Source organism: Neovison vison, chromosome X, assembly GCF_020171115.1.
Source record: "Neovison vison isolate M4711 chromosome X, ASM_NN_V1, whole genome shotgun sequence".
NCBI lineage: Eukaryota > Metazoa > Chordata > Mammalia > Carnivora > Mustelidae > Neogale > Neogale vison.
Window position 1 is genome coordinate 99,032,949 of NC_058105.1, and position 19,309 is coordinate 99,052,257.

At 39.6% G+C, this 19,309-nt stretch overlaps 1 protein-coding gene across 2 annotated transcripts in view; it reads right to left on the minus strand.

Annotated features, from left to right (window-relative positions):
- The window catches only part of PRRG1 (proline rich and Gla domain 1), a 157,504-nt gene that overhangs the window by 76,701 nt on the left and 61,494 nt on the right, over window positions 1-19,309 (minus strand). For both annotated transcript variants that reach the window (XM_044234404.1, XM_044234405.1), the window contains exon 2: window positions 16,996-17,046. In XM_044234404.1, coding sequence (XP_044090339.1) covers window positions 16,996-17,005 — 10 coding nt within the window. In that variant the 5' untranslated portion in view covers window positions 17,006-17,046. The remainder of the gene's footprint in view (window positions 1-16,995; window positions 17,047-19,309) is intronic.

The following is a 19,309-nucleotide window of genomic DNA, read 5'->3' on the forward strand; positions in this document are numbered from 1 at the left end:
CAAGATCTATTACAAAGCTGTAATCATCAAGACAGTATGGTACTCGGGGGGCCTGGGTGGCTCAGTGGGTTAAAGCCTCTGCCTTCAGCTCAGGTCATGATCCCAGGGTCCTGGGATCGAGCCCTGCATTGGACTCTCTGCTTGGCGGGGAGCCTGCTTCCCCTCTCTGTCTGCCTCGCTGCCTACTTGTGATCTCTGTCAAATAAATAAAATCTTCCAAGAAAATGATAGTATGGTACTGGCACAAAAACAGACACCTAGACCAATGGAACAGAATACAGAACCCAAAAATGGACCCTTGGCTCCACGGTCAACTAATCTTTGACAGAGCAGGAAAGAATATCCAATAGCAAAAAGGCAGTCTCTTCAATAAATGATATTGGGAATAGTGGAAAACCACATGTAGAAGACTGAATCTGGACCACTTTCTTATACTATATACAAAAATGAACTCAAAATGGATGAAAGACCTAAATGTGAGACAGGAATCCATCAGAATCCTGGAGTGAGAAAACCTCAGTCACAGCAACTTCTTACTAGACATGTCTTCAAAGGCAAGGGAAACAAAGCAAAAATGAACTATTGGGATCTCAGCAAGATAAAAAAAAAACAACTTTTGCACAGCAAAGTAAACAGTCAACAACACTAAAAGACAACCTACAGAATTGGAGAAGATATTTGCAAATTTCTTATCAGATAAAGGGCTAGTATCCAAAATCTATAAAGAACAAACTCAACGCCCAAAAAAGAACAAATCCAGTCAAGAAATGGGCAGATTACATGAACAGAGAGTTCTCCAAAGAAGACATACAAATGGCTCAGAGTCACATGAAAAAATGCTTCAACATTACTCAGCTTCAGGGAAATACAAATGAAAGCCACAATGACATACCATGTCACACCAGTCAGAATGGCTAAAATGAACAAGACGGGAAACAACAAATGTTGGCAAGGAGGATACAGAGAAAGGGGAAAACTTTTACACAATTGGTGGGAATGAAAACTGGTACAACTATTCTGGAAAACAGTATAGAGGACACTCAAAAAGTTAAATACAGAGCACCCTACAATCAAGAATTTACACTACTCGTATTTGCCCAAAGGATAGGAACATAGGTTCCAAACACGGACTGGAAAAGGCACAGGTTTATTTATTTATTTGATAGACAGAGACCACAAGGAGGCAGAGAGGCAGGCAGAGAGAGAAGGGGAAGCAGGCTCCCCACTGAGCAGAGAGCCTGATGCTGGGCTCGATCCCAGGGCCCTGGGATCATGACCTGAGCTGAAGGCAGAGGCTTTAACCCACTGAGCCACCCAGGCGACCCCTGTAAGGCACAGATTTATATCAGCAATGTCCACAAGAGCCAAACTATAGAAAGAGCCCAGATGTCCATCAACAGATCAATGGATAAATTAGAGGTGGTATATTTACAATGGAATATTACTCAGCCATCAGAAAGAATGAAATCATGCTATTTACATCAAGATGGGTAGAACTAGAAGGTATTTATGCTAAGCAAAATAAGTTAGAGAAACACAAATACCATGATTTCACTCATACGTGGGTTTTAAGAAACAAAACAGATTAACATAGGGGAAGGGAAGGAAACATAATGTAAGATAAAAAGAAAGAGGCAAACCGTAAGCGATGCTTCAATACAGAGAACAAATTGAGGGTTGCTGGAGGGGAGGAGGGGAGGGGGGTTTTGTTGGGATGAGCCCTGGGTATTATATGTAAGTGATGAATCACTAAATTCTACTCATCAAACCAATATTATACTATATGTTAACCAACATTAATTTAAATGAAAAAATAAAGATTTCTTAAAAAATTAAAAAGTAGGGCGCTTGGGTGGCTCAGTGGGTAAAGCCTCTGCCTTCGGCTCAGGTCATGATTTCAGGGTCCTGGGATCGAGCCCCGCATCGGGCTCTCTGCTCAGCAGGGAGCCTGCTTCCCCCTCTCTCTCTCTGCCTGCCTCTCTGCCTACTTGTGATCTCTCTGTCAAATAAATAAATAAAAATCTTTAAAAAAAATTAAAAAGTAAAAGATACCACCCACAGTAAGAATCTGACCAGTAGGAATGATACTGTTACAGGTTAGTTATGTCTGCCATATGTTAGGAACAGGAAGTTGTGTCAGGTCCTCATCAAAGCAACTTGGAAATCTAATGGATGATACCAGAATTAGGAGTGTTTCAAAGTGGAAAGAAAATAAGGGAAGGTAGCAGCGTGGACCTGAAGGATAAGATCAGACTACATTTTTGTAAAACACTGTTTTCGTAAACTTATAGTTGGACTTCCAAAACTAAGGCAGTGATGTTTAAAACTAACGTTGATCACTTTCCTCTGCTTCCTTCTCATCAAAGGGTGTGAGCCAGCCCACCGCTATCTGGAATCATTTGTATACCTGCATCAGAGAGTAAACGATATGACAAGTATACAGGATGTAAATTTATTTTGAGAATAGAACACTGAGGTGTTACTGAAACATGTACCTCTCTCATTAAGGAAATAAAGAAAAACCTAAACCGTTTTCCTTAGATTCAATTAGAAAATACCCTTACTACTAAAAATATTTAAAAGCTAACACTGATACATACACACCTACTAAATAAGTGTATTTATTTTAAAAATGTAACTACTTTTTCATAATTTCAAAATAAATAGCTCTCACCTATGCCTTCTCTTCAAGAAGAGAAGGATAAAAATAAATGAGAATGGCTCAAGTAACTACCTAAATTACTGCCTTAAACAAAATACGTTCATTGTAGAATGTAGTTCTTAATGCATTGTAGGACACTAAAACTGGTATTTTAATGCCAAAAAATCTTTAGTGCGAGTGTAATCACATACAAACATTTGCTGAAAAACAGCAGACAATAGGCCTGCAAATTAAGAACCACCTCCAAAAAATGTCTACTCCAATTATCTAATCAGTTCTCTCACGTTGGGTTTGATTTCACTGAAGTAGCCACTATTTAAAGTTGCAAATATTTACATTTTTTCAATTGAACACAATTCTTTTTCTTAAGACATTCTTACTGAATATAGACTATGTAGGGTATCATGACAAATTACAAAGATGACTAGCAGATGGCCTCTGCCCTCAAGGTTCTTCAATGCAAAAGATAATAAGGATAAAGGAAACACAAAGAAATCTAATGAAAGACGGACTATGGTGGATGCTCTTCGAGGTCAGAAGGCATTTCTGGTATTCACAAATACTGAGAGTCGATAGCACCTCCGTCTAATACATATGTTTGGGGGTAGGAAAGTAACCTGGGGGGGGTCCCGGAAAGTTTTTTTGGGGCTGGCCTTTTAAGGACTGGTAGGATCAGGATGTGCAAATATGACGAGGAAAGACATCCTAGGAAAACAAAATATTGAATGAGAGTTTCCAACTGAATAAAGCAAGGGACATAGATGAGGTACAGTGAGCTTGGTCAGTAGGGTCTGAGTATAAGATTCAAAAGAGGAGGGGTGGAAAGTGAAACTGAAAATGGGGGTCAATAGCCATGTCATAGAGGCACTCAGTATTAAACTACAATATTTAAACTATTCAATAGCACTCAAGATTTTAGAATACTACTTCATTACTTTAAAAAAAATGTATAGATACAACAGATTTGGGGGAAGGCTGAAGAGAAAACGGAGGGATAAAGGACAGGTAAAAGGCTACTTAAAATAGACCAGATTAAGAAATAATGAGCTCATGCATTAGAGTGGCAGCAATAGGAACGGAAAGAAGGGGAAAGATGGCAAAGATACGGCTACTGGGTGGTTTTTCTGGCCACTACACCCACCATGCACCTTATCCCTGTCAAACCGTATCTTATCTTTCATCATTTCTTTATGCCTCCCTAATTTTGTACCTGATATTTCCTCTGCCTAATGAACTATTCCATTTAGATGTAACAGCCTCTAAAAACTTTCCCCAGATTCTACTACACTTCATTAGACGGAGGTGCTATCGACTCTCAGTATTTGTGAATACCTCAATTACAGCAATTAATTAAACTATTGTAGTTTTTGGTATGTCTATCTGGTTCCCCCTGAAGACTGTAAGCTTCCTGAGGGCAGGGATCCATATATTATTAATATTTTGACCTACCTAACCTGTCTCTCGTAACACCTGGTAAAGAACTTGGTTAAGAATAGGATTCAATAAGTGCGGAATAAATGAAAAGGCAGAATGGGAAGAACTTGAAGATTAAGTAACTAGAACCTGGGAAACCATGGACTGTGCCTCTGATTATGAAGTGGCACTGCAAACTTAAGAAACAACTGTGAAATAAGTACATGTACAGCAAAGTTTCTAGTGAGACAGCACTTAAATATCCATTTTTTGGCAAGAGAAACTATCTTTTGAAATGTGTAGAATACTATTTGTGCTCCCTTTGGAGGAAGACTTTTTGTTCTAAAAGAACCATCTCATGTCCTAAAAGAACACTTTTTTGTTCTAATGAACACTTTTTGTTCTAGAAGAACCATCTAATTTCCCCTAAGAGTAGAGGTGGAGTAGCTAGACGCATACTATTTTGGGGAAGAGGACATAGCCAGATGCTTTTTGGCTCGGCAAGGAACTAGCACATTGGTACCCAACCTGTGTACCAAGGGCCCCTAGGGTGCTGCAGCAAATTCATGGAGAATGTGAAGATATTTTATATTTTTAAAGGAAATGCATTGATACTCAACAACTGTTGGCCACACAAACTACCAGCTTAAGGTAATTAACAGTTTCATCATTAGAAAGTTCTATGCCACTTCCTTTGTGAAGCTGGATTTTCAGCTGTGATTTTAAAAATATGCTGTGTGAAAAATCAATATGGAACAGGAAATGGAGGTGGCAGCATCCAATTAGATTCCAAGGTGTGAGAAGCTGGGTAGTGCACAACAGGAACACACATCCTATGCATGGCTATTTAAGATTGAAATAAAAATAGTACTTTCTTTCAATTTAGGTGTATTACTTTCTTAAATGGCTACTAAGCTGTCAGGATAGAAATATTTATTAAGTTGTCTGAACCTAATTATGTAATAAATGGAATTATTAGGTACTTCTTTCGGCCTATGGCTGCTATTAAAAAAATCACTCTGACAATTAAGGGCACCATGAACTCAGGAAGAGGGAGACTCTGACCTCCAGGTTCTGGAGACATGGAATCTTGCCACTGCTCTTCCAAATCTATTTGGCACTCTAAGCTTAAATGGGCAGGAAGTTCCTTCTCTGAGAAAGGAGACCATGATCATTTTGAAGGTCCAAAGTTATAGAAACCTGTCACATGGGTTACTGCAGCCCTCATAAGAGCTACAGGTAGCAAGAAAAGAATACAGTGTAGTTCCCCTAGTCACATCACTCAGTTGTAGATTATACTAAGTTAGCCCTTTCTCAATGATCCCCTCTGGTTCTATGAGCTTGTCTGTAGAAGAGACCAGGAATACAAAAACTGAAACAACAAGGTCACTAAATAGCTGAAACACTGGGAAATCAGGCCTACTATATTATGGAGTGGGTGGGCAAAGGTAAGTGAAATGCTAAATAGAAAGGTACTCTTTTCTTTTCCCAGAACTGCTGAAAATTAATACCAGCCCAGCCAGGGAAACTTATTCAATTACTTCAACTGATTCCCTTAGTGTACTTGGAACTGTTCTGGATACCAGAACACCTGGTTTAGTTGTCCTGGATCTGATATAAGACTACATCCTGGTGACAGTAGCAAGACTATCGGGAGTAATAGAGAATGGGAACGTTGCACAATTAATCTAACATTCCATTACCTTTTCTTCAATGCAATAGTCAAGACCTACTCTTCTAGACCTAATGTGTAATCCTAGAGTTCTCGAATTTCCCCTGGGAATAAGGTTGGTCAGGGAAGGAAGACATTCTTGTATTACCAGGGGCTGCAGTTGTTTGAGTAACAAATGTGATCTCATTGGTATCCCAAGGTTGTTCACTGTTACACATCAGTTACACATTTAGAAAGTAAGAAAAAGTTGTTACAGCAAACAGCTATGGGAGAAAAGCAAAAAACCCTAAGCTTGCTTTCTTCATCTGTAAGATTGGGATAATAGCACCAATCTCATGGTTATAAATGAGGTAATGTATATAACATACTTAACTCACGGCTTGGCAAAAAAATGAATGCTCATTAAATAGCGGCATGACTTGTCACCATCACGGTGGCAGTTATTGCATAAAGGGAAAAACAAGAGATCTGCCAAACGGATAATAAAGACACTCAGAAAATACAGAATGAGTAAGGACTGGGTTAACTTGCAGTGAATCTGTATACTTAAATCTAGGGATGCCTGGGAGTTTGGTTCCCCTGGTCAAGTTTAGGATGAAATGTGCTAGCTTCATAAAGTGCTATTTTAAGTCTGAAACTCCCTTGGAGGCACTCGGTACTAGACTGTCTAGACTGCTTATTGAAAATGAATAGATTGATGGTGTGCATCTGACTTAACTGATTATGCAGCCTACCTTCAGCTATATGACTGGCAGAGTGTCAAAGATTCTCGGTGAACTTGTGCCTTGCCTGGTTCCCCTGAAACCAAGGTTATCTTAGACATATCTCAGTGGTTCACAATTAGAAGACAAAGTTATCCCATGCAACTAAAAAATCACCTTAGCCATTTTTCTCCTGCTGTACTGTATCTTTAGCCACATTAAAGCCTTATGAGAATCTCATAGGTTCTTTCAATTATCTAATGTCATGTAGTGGCCACAATATACTTTGATGATTAATAAGTATTTGGGAGATAAAGAGATTTTAAAATATCAGAAATTCTTCAGAATGTAAATCCGGGTCTATTTCTGGTCCTTATTATACAGATCTGACATCTATAACACAATCATAAGGAAGCATCTTTTACAATAACTTATATGCTTACTTTTATTAACTTCAAGTTTGGTCAAATGTATGCTGACAGCCTATTATCATTAGAATTTTAATAACATCACAAAGAAGATCTTAAGAAGGCTAGAATAAGAAATGAAAATTATACACATGACTCACATGAAGAGAATCAGGAGAAGCTGCAACAAAATACATTGAATAATTAAATTATTTTCTATTCATTTTTAGGTTATCTGATAGTTTAGGTAGCTATTCAGTATTTTACATGATCATTGTGGATCCTGACTGTAACATATCATTTATGCAGAAAACACTCAAATAAACCCAATCTCATGAACTTAGAAGCAAGAGATGACCAAGGTCGCACATTACAATTTATCTTGTGCTTTATGTGCAGGAAGCCTCAGCTCCCTTAGATTCATCAAGGATCAACTCATGCAACTCTCATCCATGAGCCTGGCTATGAAACTTCAAAGCCTCACTGCACATTAAAGCTGAAAAGCAGAAGGGGTAGGATGGGCTGAACTACTTCAACACGCTGAGAGAAACAAGAAGTGAAAGCTGATTAATCTGAAGGCAAGAGAAAAGAGAGACAGAAGGCCCTTTGAGGATTATTTGGAATAGGCTTTAACCTCACCCTTCCCCCATACTAACAACTCCCAAAGCTGTAGGCATCGGTGATTATGTTTATAATGATGAATCTGAGTCATCAAGAAAGGACCATGATGTTCAGGATATTGTTTAGGAAGGATGTAGATTACATGATCTGTTTTAGAACTATTTCCATAAAAATACTTCTTTATAAGTGTTTTTAAACACTTATTAAAAAGGTAAGCATCAGCAATTTGCAAAATGTATTTATTCAAATGGAAAGTTTGTTCCTAGAGAATGTTGTGTAAATGTTGGCATAGCAACAACTGAATCTATAATGGGTCCACACACTAACCAGGAAGCTGTTTTTCTTTTTTGAATAAATCTCTAATATCTTGTTTAGTTGTGAATTTCTCATAAGACTACAGAATATGCTAAGCTATCCACTTATATAAGCCTCCTGTTTATTGGCTTTGAAAAGATTGTTTCCAAAGTTAGTGTTCATGTGACAGTGTTCTGTTCACCACTTTCACCAACCCTGACTTAAGACTAGTGAAACTGCAAGAAAAGAGAGGAGTGTAATATGGTGAAAAGGTCCGGAATTTGCAGTCACAATATGCAGATTCCTGTTCCAGCTCCGGCACTAAACGGGCTGCACTATCTGGGCCTGTCTCCTAATTTGTGAAGCTAAGGTGTTGTATATCATTTCTTAGGCCTTTTCAGTTATAACTGGGAAGTTTTATAACTGGGAAGATTTTTGTTGTGTAGGCATAGCTTATCTTATCCAAACCCTTTTGAGATATGAATACACTATTTTCCAGCCAACCAACCACCATCCCCTAAACCAACAGCAAATAAATAAATAGAAGAGAATACCAACAAGGCACGCCCGCCCCACCCAACCCTGTGCTAAGATTTATATAAAAATCTATGATGCGGGGCGCCTGGATGGCTCAGTGGGTTAAGTCTCTGCTTTTGGCTCAGGTCACGATCTCAGGGTCCTGGGATTGAGCCCAGCATCGTGCTCTGTCTCAGCAGGGAGCCTGGTTCCCCTCTCTCTCTGCCTGCCTCTCTCTGCCTACTTGTGACCTCTCTGCCAAATAAATACGTAAATCTTTAAAAAAAATCTATGATGCATCATATTCAGAATTCCTTGTTTTCTTGCTTCTGAGCCATTTTGACACTATTATTTACTCAGTGGGTCATGCATACAATGCCTTCAAGGTTTTTTCTGGCTGAAAAAGGTATGAAGTAAGTAGTTCTTATCACAGACTGATGGAAATAACTTTTCCTAGAAAAACAAAATTCCCACATTCCAAAGTGACATTTCATTTACTAAAAAACAAAGTCATGTAAACTAAAAAGATGCCATTTGGACCATCTTCCTATTTCTTGATAAGGTGGGAAAAAGGCATTTCCCAATTGTATCTCACCTCTGTAACCTATTTGAGGAACTTAAAATTAATTTTTTCATAGGGAGTAGGTTTTCTAATTCAGAATTTGTTATATAGTCTAGGTATTCATATACCCAATCAATATGTCACAAATGTACAGCTTAGGGTGGCATGTAGTATATATATATGTACATATATGTATATATGTATACATATATACATATATTCCCATGTTTTCATGGGAATTAGGGAGTTAAAGGCTATACAGGAAGTCAGATACTTAAAAAATTAATTTGAAGTTACAGAACTGAGCTAGTGAGTGGGAAGCCTCAGTGTTAGAGAGAAGAAAAAATCCTGAAGCTGCTTCTTAAGGACAGTGTGGTGGTTATGATCACTACCTAACACTTAAAAAAATATATCTTTGTGCCTCCAGAGGTATGTGACAAAATGCCAGCTGATAACAGGCAGGTTTCCAGAAATACATCTGGCGCAAATGCCAGAAATGGATTTCTACAAGAGAAAACAATAGAGGTAATGTATGTCTATAAAGTCAGTATTCTATAAAGACAAAACAAACATGGTTTCCCCAAGAGTGAGTCTTACTAACTCAACATGGCTTTCTTGTAAAACCAAAATTTACAACGTATATTCAGGTGTCTCTTGTCCAATGATCTTAAGCTTAATAAGGAATAATGAGATACAGAGAAATGGCCTAACAGATTGTCTCATAATAAAAGGTAGAAGGCCAAATTTTCTTTTGAAGGAATTTCACAATTCATAACTCCTTATTAAAGAATTTTCCTGAGATGGTAGATGGCAGCAATCAAGTTACCAGCAATCATTAAGAACTGATTTAAAGGTAGAATATTCTAATACATGATATTTATGGATAAGGGGGTATACCTTACCCCCAGAAAACAAATACAGAATTAGCAAATGCTCTAATTTATACAAAATTAAGCTCACAATCAGGTGGAATCATCAAAACAGAAGATAGGGATTTCTCCTTTCACTAGTGCCTCAACTATATTAGCAAGGGTATCATTTGTCTTAGTGTTTACAGTTCTTAGACATATAAGTTTCTTTTTAATTTATGGATCCTATCTATACTGATTATAGTTCTGTCCCATATGGAAGAATATGGGAAGAACTGTAACCGATAATAGCCATTTAATGGGGAAAAGGCAGGTAGACGAAGTCACCAAATATGAAATACGGTTTTAAATACCAAACTCTATGTTACAGTCAATGCTTTACAACCTGTCAGCATAGACAGTATGATATTACCTCTGTGATAATTAGCTGCAATCTAGATCCAGGAGTGAATGGTTGGCCTAACAAAACATGTTCTACAGTTCATCAAAAAGCCACATTCCAGGGGCACCTGGGTGGCTCAGTGGGTTAAAGCCTCTGCCTTCAGTTCAGGTCATGGTCACAGGGTCCTGGGATCGAGTCCCACAACGGGCTCTCTGCTCAGTGGGGAACCTGCTTTCCCCTCTCTCTCTGCCTGCCTCTCTGCCTACTTGTGATCTCTCTCTGTCAAATAAATAAATAAAATCTTAAAAAAAAAGAGAGAGAGAGAGAGAAATGCACATTGCAGAGGTGGCTATTCAGATAGCACTTAAGAGAGAACACTCAGCTACCTCTTCCTCCTGCCAACAACTGCAGAGCATAATGGATTTAGGAAATGGAGTCTCTCTGACAAATTAGTGCCTTTGGTAATTAGGACACGGACTCCAGAAATGACTTTTTACTGGTGGAATTAATATTGTTTATATGTGAATTTTCTCCAGGAATGACAACAGAATGCAAACTTTTGCTTGCTCTGCCTAAAGGGGAAGGTGCTAATTATCAGGATTACTTTGTTTTCTTCCTTTTCCTCATGGTGGCTCCTCAGGGATCCCTTTAGAAAACCTGGGGCTTCGCTGAGCAGTACACTGGAAACCACTGATCCGTCTCAATCCCTTCATTTTACTGACAAGAAAACTGAAATCCATAAGTGAAGTGACTCACCCAAGGACACAACTGCTTGATTATAGAATTAGGGCTATACCTTGGTTTCCAGAACTATGTAATGCTCTTCTTTAGACTCAAATTACTTCTATGAAAAATATCATAATATGTGTATTATGGCTTGTCTCTAAAGATTTACTTTCCTTTATGCCAAATCAGTGGTTCTCAGCCCAGAGCAATTTTGCACCCCTAGGGAATGTTTAGCAATGTCTGGATACATTTTTCATTGTCACAACTTGGAAAGGAAGGAACCACTGGCATCTAGTGTGGAGAGGCCAACAATGTTGCTAAACATCTAATAACACACAGGACAGCACCCCCCACATACAAAGAATTATCCAGCCAAAAATGTCAACAGTCACTTCTAGATACATGTCTCAAAGAACTGAAAACAGATACTCCAACAAAAACTTGTATAACAATGTTCACAGCAGCATTACTTACAATAGCCAAAGAGTGGAAACAATCCAAATGCCCACCAACTGATGAAGAGATAATCAAAATGTGTAATATTTATATAATGGGGTATTATTCAGCCACAAAAGGGATAAGGTACTAACACAAATACAACATGGATAAACCTAAAAAAAAGCAGGGCGAGGCTAGACACAAAAGGTCTTACATTGTATTATTCTCTTCATATGAAATATCCAGAATAGGTAAATCTATAGAGAAAGAAAGCAGATTACAGGTCTCCAGGACCGAGGAAGAGGGAAGAATGAAGACTGACTACTTCATCGGTCTGGAATCTCCTGTGGAGATAATGAACATTTTTGGAAATAAATAGTCACATAACATTGTGAATTACTGTCACCGAATTGTACACTTGAACATGGTGAATTCTATGCTATGAGAAAAAAATGTCAACATTGCAAACCTAACTTACTGTACCAAAGGTTATTTTGTTAAATAGGTAAAAGGCAGAGAGGATTGTATCAAAGACAAAAAGCATCCAACACTATAATGACTTTGTTTTGTTTGTTTGTTTTTTAAGTGGCTTGACCCTTCTTAAAGAGTTACCTCATTTTCCTAGTGGAAAAGACCTGCCAGGAAAAAATAATGGCTGCTGTCAACCCCAAGCACATTTGTATTACTCTTATAAAATTATGAAGATAAGGGTTTACAATAAATTGGTGACCTCATCTAAACGGCAGAGGCATGAACATGCTGCCGTAATAAAGAGACTCTGAAATTTAATGCAGGCCAGAAAGGAAATAATTAATTGGCTTTAACTGTGTGCCTTTACTTGAACTATAAACCAATAGCTGTCAAATAAAAGCAGACACTACACTAAGAGAAAGACACTTTACAAGGCTTGTCACTTTGCATGTTCATTCCTTGGTTGAAAATATAGAACTGTATGCTCAGAGTTAAAGTTTAGGACTGGCCTCAACTGAGCGGTAGTTCAGCAGCAGATCTAAGAGCTTCAAGGTTTACTGTGATGGCTCTAAACCATCTTTCCTTCTGCTAAGTCTCGGTAAGTGAGGTAACGTGTTTGCGTTTCTTGGGCTAAAGGAGCCAAGCACATCCTGTGACCCAAAGAAATTATGCTGCTATGTTTTAATAAAAAACAGACTGTAACTGGCACATTGCCATTTTAATATGTTCGTGGATATGAGAACATCAAGGGCATTAAGTTACCATTAGGTATAGAAAATGAAGACAGAAACGAACTTTTCAGATTCAGACCTTAGAGACCCAGGATTTTCTTCTAGGCTAGGTAAATCTCTAAAGGCTACTGGAAGAGGAGAAACAAAAAATGCAAAGCTACGTCATTTTAATTATTCTCCACAAATAACCCTGTCTGCTTGTCATCATTCAGTTATTCCCAATACTGTTTTCTAAGGCACACATGAAGCAAAATTCATCCTTTTGAAGATTCATGGCTAAATACTATTCCCATTTTGTATAACAGGTATAGGGCATCTTGTAGCCAGCTATTATTGCGACAACATAATGAATTTCTTCCAGAAGCTCTGTTCTTAAGGTAAAGACAGTGACATTCACCATCAATAACTGTGTATTAGGCTAATACATACCATGAATTGCTGCTCTAGCATTTAGAACATTCAGTAAGAGAAGTGTGTTCTGTTATAAAGAAAATTCACATGGAAAACAAGTATGACTTAAAAATCAAATTCTATACAAACATCGTAACAAAACAGGGGTGCCTGAGTGGCTCAGTTGCTTGGATGACCAACTCTTGATTTCGGCTCAGGTCATGATCTCAGGGTTGTGGGATTGAGCCCTGCACCGGGTTCTGCACTCAGAAGGGAGTCTGCTTGGATTCTCTCTCCCTTCTCCCTCTGCCCCTCCCCACCCTATGCTCTCATTCTCTTTCTAAAATAAATCTTTAAAAAAAAACAAGAGCATTATAATGAAACAATAGCTGCAAAAATTTTTAGCAAGAAAAATCCCAAGGAATTGCTTTGTGGAGTACTAAGACTTGTGTCGTTTTGTCATGAATACACCAGTTGCTCAGGGGATGGGGGGGTGTGTGAAAGCATAGAATAGTTTTAATTTCCATCCAAAGACGATAAAGATAAATATTCCAGCATTGTGTACATAACATTTTGTGAGCCAATACATACACATTTATATAATCCCCACATTCTCTTCCTTGTGAAAACGTTCATTCTCCAATGAAATGTTATACATGATTTTATATACATATGCTGTTCCTTTTTGTAACAGCATCTCCCCTTGTTGTCTCCTACTATTCTGGTGTTCCATAATGTATTCTATTCTTCCTGTTAAGAAAAACCTCAAGGGTGGGGGGTGGCGCTTGGGTGGCTCAGTGGGTTAAAGCCTCTGTCTTTGGCTCAGGTCATGATCTCAGCGTCCTGGGATGGAGCCCCGCATCGCATCATCAGGCTCTCTGCTCAGCAGGGAGCCTGCTTCCCCCTCTCTCTCTGCCTGCCTCTCTGCCTAGTTGTGATCTCTGTCTGTCAAGTAAATAAAAGAAAAGAAAAGAAAAAAAGAAAAACCGCAAGGACAAAAACTACTGATCAGGAAGGGTGGCTTTCACCAGCTTAAGTGGTATTTTAAACCCTTTACTTTAGGCACCTTGCAGTATGGGATGTGTCCCTCGCTGCTCAGAAGACTTTTTGGTATTTGAGGCACTCCACTACCTGATACATGTCTTTTAGCTGTTACCATAAATGGTGATAAACAATGAGTCATTTCTCTTTGCCCATCTGTCCAGTCAGTCCCCCATGGAATATATGAACATCGTCATAGATCCGAGAAAATATTTTCTTCCGTACCAATCAAATCAACAGATACCTCCTAAGTTTTTAATTGACTTTATACACTACTAATGACTAGGGTATTCAAAACATGGCCTACTAGAAGACAAGAAAAACTGCACAGGCCATCAGGAAACCTAGGTTTGCCTTATGGCTCTCCATTTTATAGGCTGTGGAGTTTAGATTACCTTCAGTTTTATAATCCATAAAATAAAGATAATATCCCTATTTACATCATAGTGTTCTCTGACAACTCAAATTAAGATAATGTATGAGAAATATCTATGTTATGAAGTGTTCCATAGACACTTGTTGATCTCAAAATAATTATATATTCTTAAGTCCTATATATGAAGCTCTAGCTCAGAACTCATATATCTGTAGTAAATGCGATTTCAATGACACGTAAATGGACACAGATGGTGGTCTAATAAAAAAATTAAATAGACAAGTGTGTTCTCATCCTCCTACCACCACGTTTAAGACTTGGCTCACACTTTTTTTCATGTCACATAAAAGAATGATTCATCTAACACATATTCATAAATAATTTCTTCATCTAGTATCAAAGAATATTTAAAGAAATTCATGCCAATATTAATTTTAACTTTTCACCTACACTGTATGGTTTTCCAGCTGTGTTCTTTGTTTTCATGCCTCCTTGTTAATGAGGCTAGTGCCATGTCTTTGTGATATTTTCCTTTCCTGCTGTCCCTTTGTATGACACATTGAGCTATGTTTGTGAGAATCTTTGCCAAATCCAGTAAAAAAACTTCATTGTATGTTGCCAGAAGAGAAAAAAAATTTACCACATAGTAGCATCTTTTTTCCCCCACTAACAGTGACAGCAATTAGCAAGTGAAATCAGGCAAGCTAAGTAAAGACTAGAGAGTAAAGGATAGAGTCTTGAGATTCAGGATGTGAAGGATGTTTTTAAAGTGGCCAACGCAAACAGTCAAAATGCTATTATAAGCTTCCATGTGTTTGTAAAGTAGCATTTTTTGGAGCACTTCCCTTATCTCCAGACTGGAAATATGCCCATCCTTGCCGATAACATTACCATGTCCTATCCTTTAGCAAGAACTCCTTTTAGTTGCCTGACCATTTAAACAAAGACTTGCTGAAGAACCTTTTAAAGTAAGCTCCCAATGATCTCCTTGCTAATGACCTCATGGTCATTCTGAAAAGGAAGAGAGGACACAATAAGGAATGCATTGCTCTCAGTGCGACTTCTCCCTGTGGTCATGATGAAATCCAACAATCCAAACATTCTTCACATCCACCTGAAGCTTGAAATTAGGTGAGGACCAAGCCACAGTAGTTACTCTGGAAACTTCTGTTGACAGCTGACTTGGAGTTAGGATGCGGCATGGATTCAGTCCCAGAACTTTCACCAGTTCTTTTCAAATTTACTCATGTTTTTTACATTTCTAAACTATCAGGAGATTGCTGTATTTTGTGGAGGCTGGGAAAGAACTAGAATCCCTGGGGCTAATCAATTCCCCAGGAAATCACTGGAGAAAACATGTAAAATCTGACTCAACAAGGTTCAGGAAGAAATTTTTCATGATTGATCCATAATCCCTGGGGCTGCTTACCAGGGGGCCCATAACAAGGAGTGGCAAGCAAAGTGCTTAGAGCACAAAACCTAAGGAGGCACTCCTTCTCCGTTGCATAACCCTGGTCCCAAGCACTGCTGCCTACGCAAGCATCTGACCAAACCACTTCATTTTAACTGTTAAAAGACAGAACCAATGGGGGTGTCTGGGTGGCTCAATCAGTTAAGCGGCTGACTCTTTGATTTCGGCTCAGGTCATGATCTCAGGGTCACAGATCAAGCCCTGCATCAAGGTCTGCACTCAGCGCAGAGTCCGCTGAGGATTCTTTCTCCTTTTCCCTCTGCCCTTCCTCCTGCTTGTGCACACACTCTCTCCCTCTAAAATAAATAAATCTTTAAAAAAAAAAAGAAGAACCAATGGAAGTATACTTATTCAATAAGGACAGCCGAGAACAGATTGCACTGCTCTCTTCTAGAGAGTTCTTAACACACTTTTATATGCGTCATTTCATTATGACAGCCACAACTTTCCAAGAATATATAAATCCCACTTGGGATATGGACAAGCAAATGCAGGGGAACTCTAGGACATGATCAGGGTAGTAGAAGTAGAATTTGAATTCAGGCCTCGAACTCTATGACCAATATTCTTCTCATTATACTACACAACACGAAGTCTCCCTCTGAGGTCCTTTATGCATACAGTTTTATGGTCTATGTTGATTAGGATTTTTTATGGAGTCACTGGTGGCTGGTAATATTAACAACAAAATGACCTTGAATTTGTCTGTTTTCTACTGCCTGTAAATAGCCTCATGAAAAAGGAAATGTCAAAGGAATTCATGTAATGGTTCTTAAATGCCAGGCTTTAACATTTTAGGGGAAATCAAAACCATTTATAAACCAACCTCACAGATGAATTTTTTAATACTGTCACTGGCTGCACAGCAGAATCATCTTTTTGTTTCTGTCAATTATCAACAAGGCTTAGAAACCATTGGAAGCACATGGGTAACTTTGCTAAGAGTTCTAAAGAAGCTGGGATTAGGACAGGTCTATATATATATATCAAGTTTGAGCCTTCTCTCCCTCTACTGGGAGATGTTCAGAAAAGAGCAGAAGGAAGGAAAACAAAAGACCCTAGCCAATGAGCAGCATGTGGTCTGTTGGTTTTTCTCTGCACTGCCCTGCTTCAGACAGTAACTTTCTAACACTAACCAGAAATACAATTTAGATGTCCACAAAATACTCTTTTGAGCTGCAAATTTAATTTCCTGGATACATAGATTAACATGGGGAAAGTATGAATTATTAAAAAGCAAACAGAAACTTACTCTTCCCCATGTTTTCTTGTGGTCTCTGGCAGGTCCCTGGATGATGACTCCCTGTATAAAACACAGCACATACACAGAGTCAGATTCACAGAGGTTGAGTCACTACATCGAGTAAGTTCCATTAAAGCCGATGTGGTCAACATGAGCATTTCATTTTAGTGCATTCCAACCTTGCCCCCTACACAAATGTATTCTTCATCACAGATAGGTATCTAACTTCAGAGAACAGAAACACAGCATTCTGAAACCATGGACTCTATCTGTATCGACTTACTATGTCCTTGTTTGTCTAGCATTAGTTTCTGCCCTTGCCAAATAAAAGTCATCAAATTGGTCACACGCTCATTTCTTAGGAAGGCAGTGACATAAACAAAAAATGTTAAACAAAATGATGAAAGGCCCAATTTTAATAACCAAGCAGCACGTTATTAGTTTGCCTATCCCTGGCTTCTCTTCAGTGTCACTCTGTGACAAATCCAATACCCTTTACAGTGTAACATTTTCCTGAATGGTGTCAAACAGCAGTACCCCTAATTAATTATCCCTGAAGCAAAGCAGCCCACAGAGCTATTACCAATAAACAGTATGAATCAATAACCATGAATTACTGACAACGGAAATTTTGTAGGAAAAAACCCACATAATCCAAATGCAGGTATGCATGGAAGAAAAGCAATTCTTTTTTTAAAAGATGAAAATACATTACACAGAAGCTAATTCATACCATAATGCTTCATTTTCTTACAGGGTTCAATCACAGAATTACCACACATTTATTATCTACCTGCCACATTCCCACCATAGAGCAAAGCACCAGAGGCAAAATTATAAGACATCATCTATCTGTCCATTAATGAATGTATAACCTACTTGAAGTTAAGCATGTACGAGAGAATGATATCATCAGGACGGCCATATAGGTCATTTCCAACTATAGTACCCCTCACAAGAAGACCAACTGGCAACTATCCATAGAAACATCAGTGTGAAAATCCGACATTAGAAGAGGACTGGACACATTCTGACCCCACTGCCTTTCCCCTACAGTGCCACATTAAGAGGGCTTCCCCCTCCACCACTGCCGCCCAGAAGTGATGGTTACTACAGTGGGAAAAGAGAGCCCAAGGCAGACATCTAGCTCCCCCAGCACATGGGCCCCTTTGCAGGAAGTCCACTCATGTCTTGCCTCATAGGGGTCAGTGGAAGAATCTGCAGGGCTTGACCACTGGGGATCAGCTAAAGAGGGAGAAGGGCATGGGGCTTACAGCAGGTCTTGGCTGATGGCATTCTTGCTTGCAGCAACACTGCTGAGCAGAGATCCTAGCCAGCAGCTCTGGCCATCTGCAGAGTTGAGCCAGTGGCCCTCTCTGCCTATGGAACTTGATTGGCAGTTTTGCCTGATTTGGATCCCCAGTCACTGAGCCATACTGGTAGGGGAGCCTGTTCTACCACGCTGCCCAAGAAGGGACGCCAATTCCCAGCCCCACCTTAGTGCTGAACATAGCCTCCAGCTCTGCCCACCCAGGAGGCCCAGATAACTAGAGTAGCCACAGAGCTCATCCTATAGCCCTGGCTCAGTCAGGAAGTCAAGCCAGCAGCCATGCGCAACAGCTCAGCAAAGCCTCTGGGCCCATATAACCAAGGAGCCTGAGTAATGATCTGAGAAATGTGGGGGCACAGCCTATTGTACTGTGAGATACAGCCCAGCTTACAATCTCATCCAGTCATGGAGCTCACTTTACAACCCTAGCAAGCAGAGGACCCCGGAATACTGGCCCTGCCCAATTGCTGAAAACAGCCTGTAGCCTTGCCCAGGTAGGAAACCAAGCTGGTAACCCCATCCAGTCAAGGAGCACTGCCTGTGATCCCACCAGACAAGGAAATCTAGCTAATGACCTTGCCTTCTAGCTGAGCACAGCCCATGGATTACATGATCAGGAAGATGAACAAGCCCCACTCAACTTCAGGGCATAAACTGTGGGCCCTGTGTAAACACAGACTTCAGCCAGTGGCACCATCTGGTTGTGGAGCACAACCTGAGGCCCCATAAAACCAGGGGTGACTGCAGAGCCCATCCTGCAGCCCTGTACAATCAAGGAGTTCATCCAGTGGCGCCACCCTGCCAGGGAACACAGCCTGGGACGCTGACCAACCAGAGGTGATTGCAGAGCCTAGCTAGTGGCCCACCAGCCAGCCCCACCACCATCATTCCCCCCAACCTCAGGGCATGGACAATGGCCTTGCCCAACTAGAAACCCCAAGAGCAAGCCCTGCCTTCCCACAGAGGCTACCAGATGACCTGTCCAGTACTCCC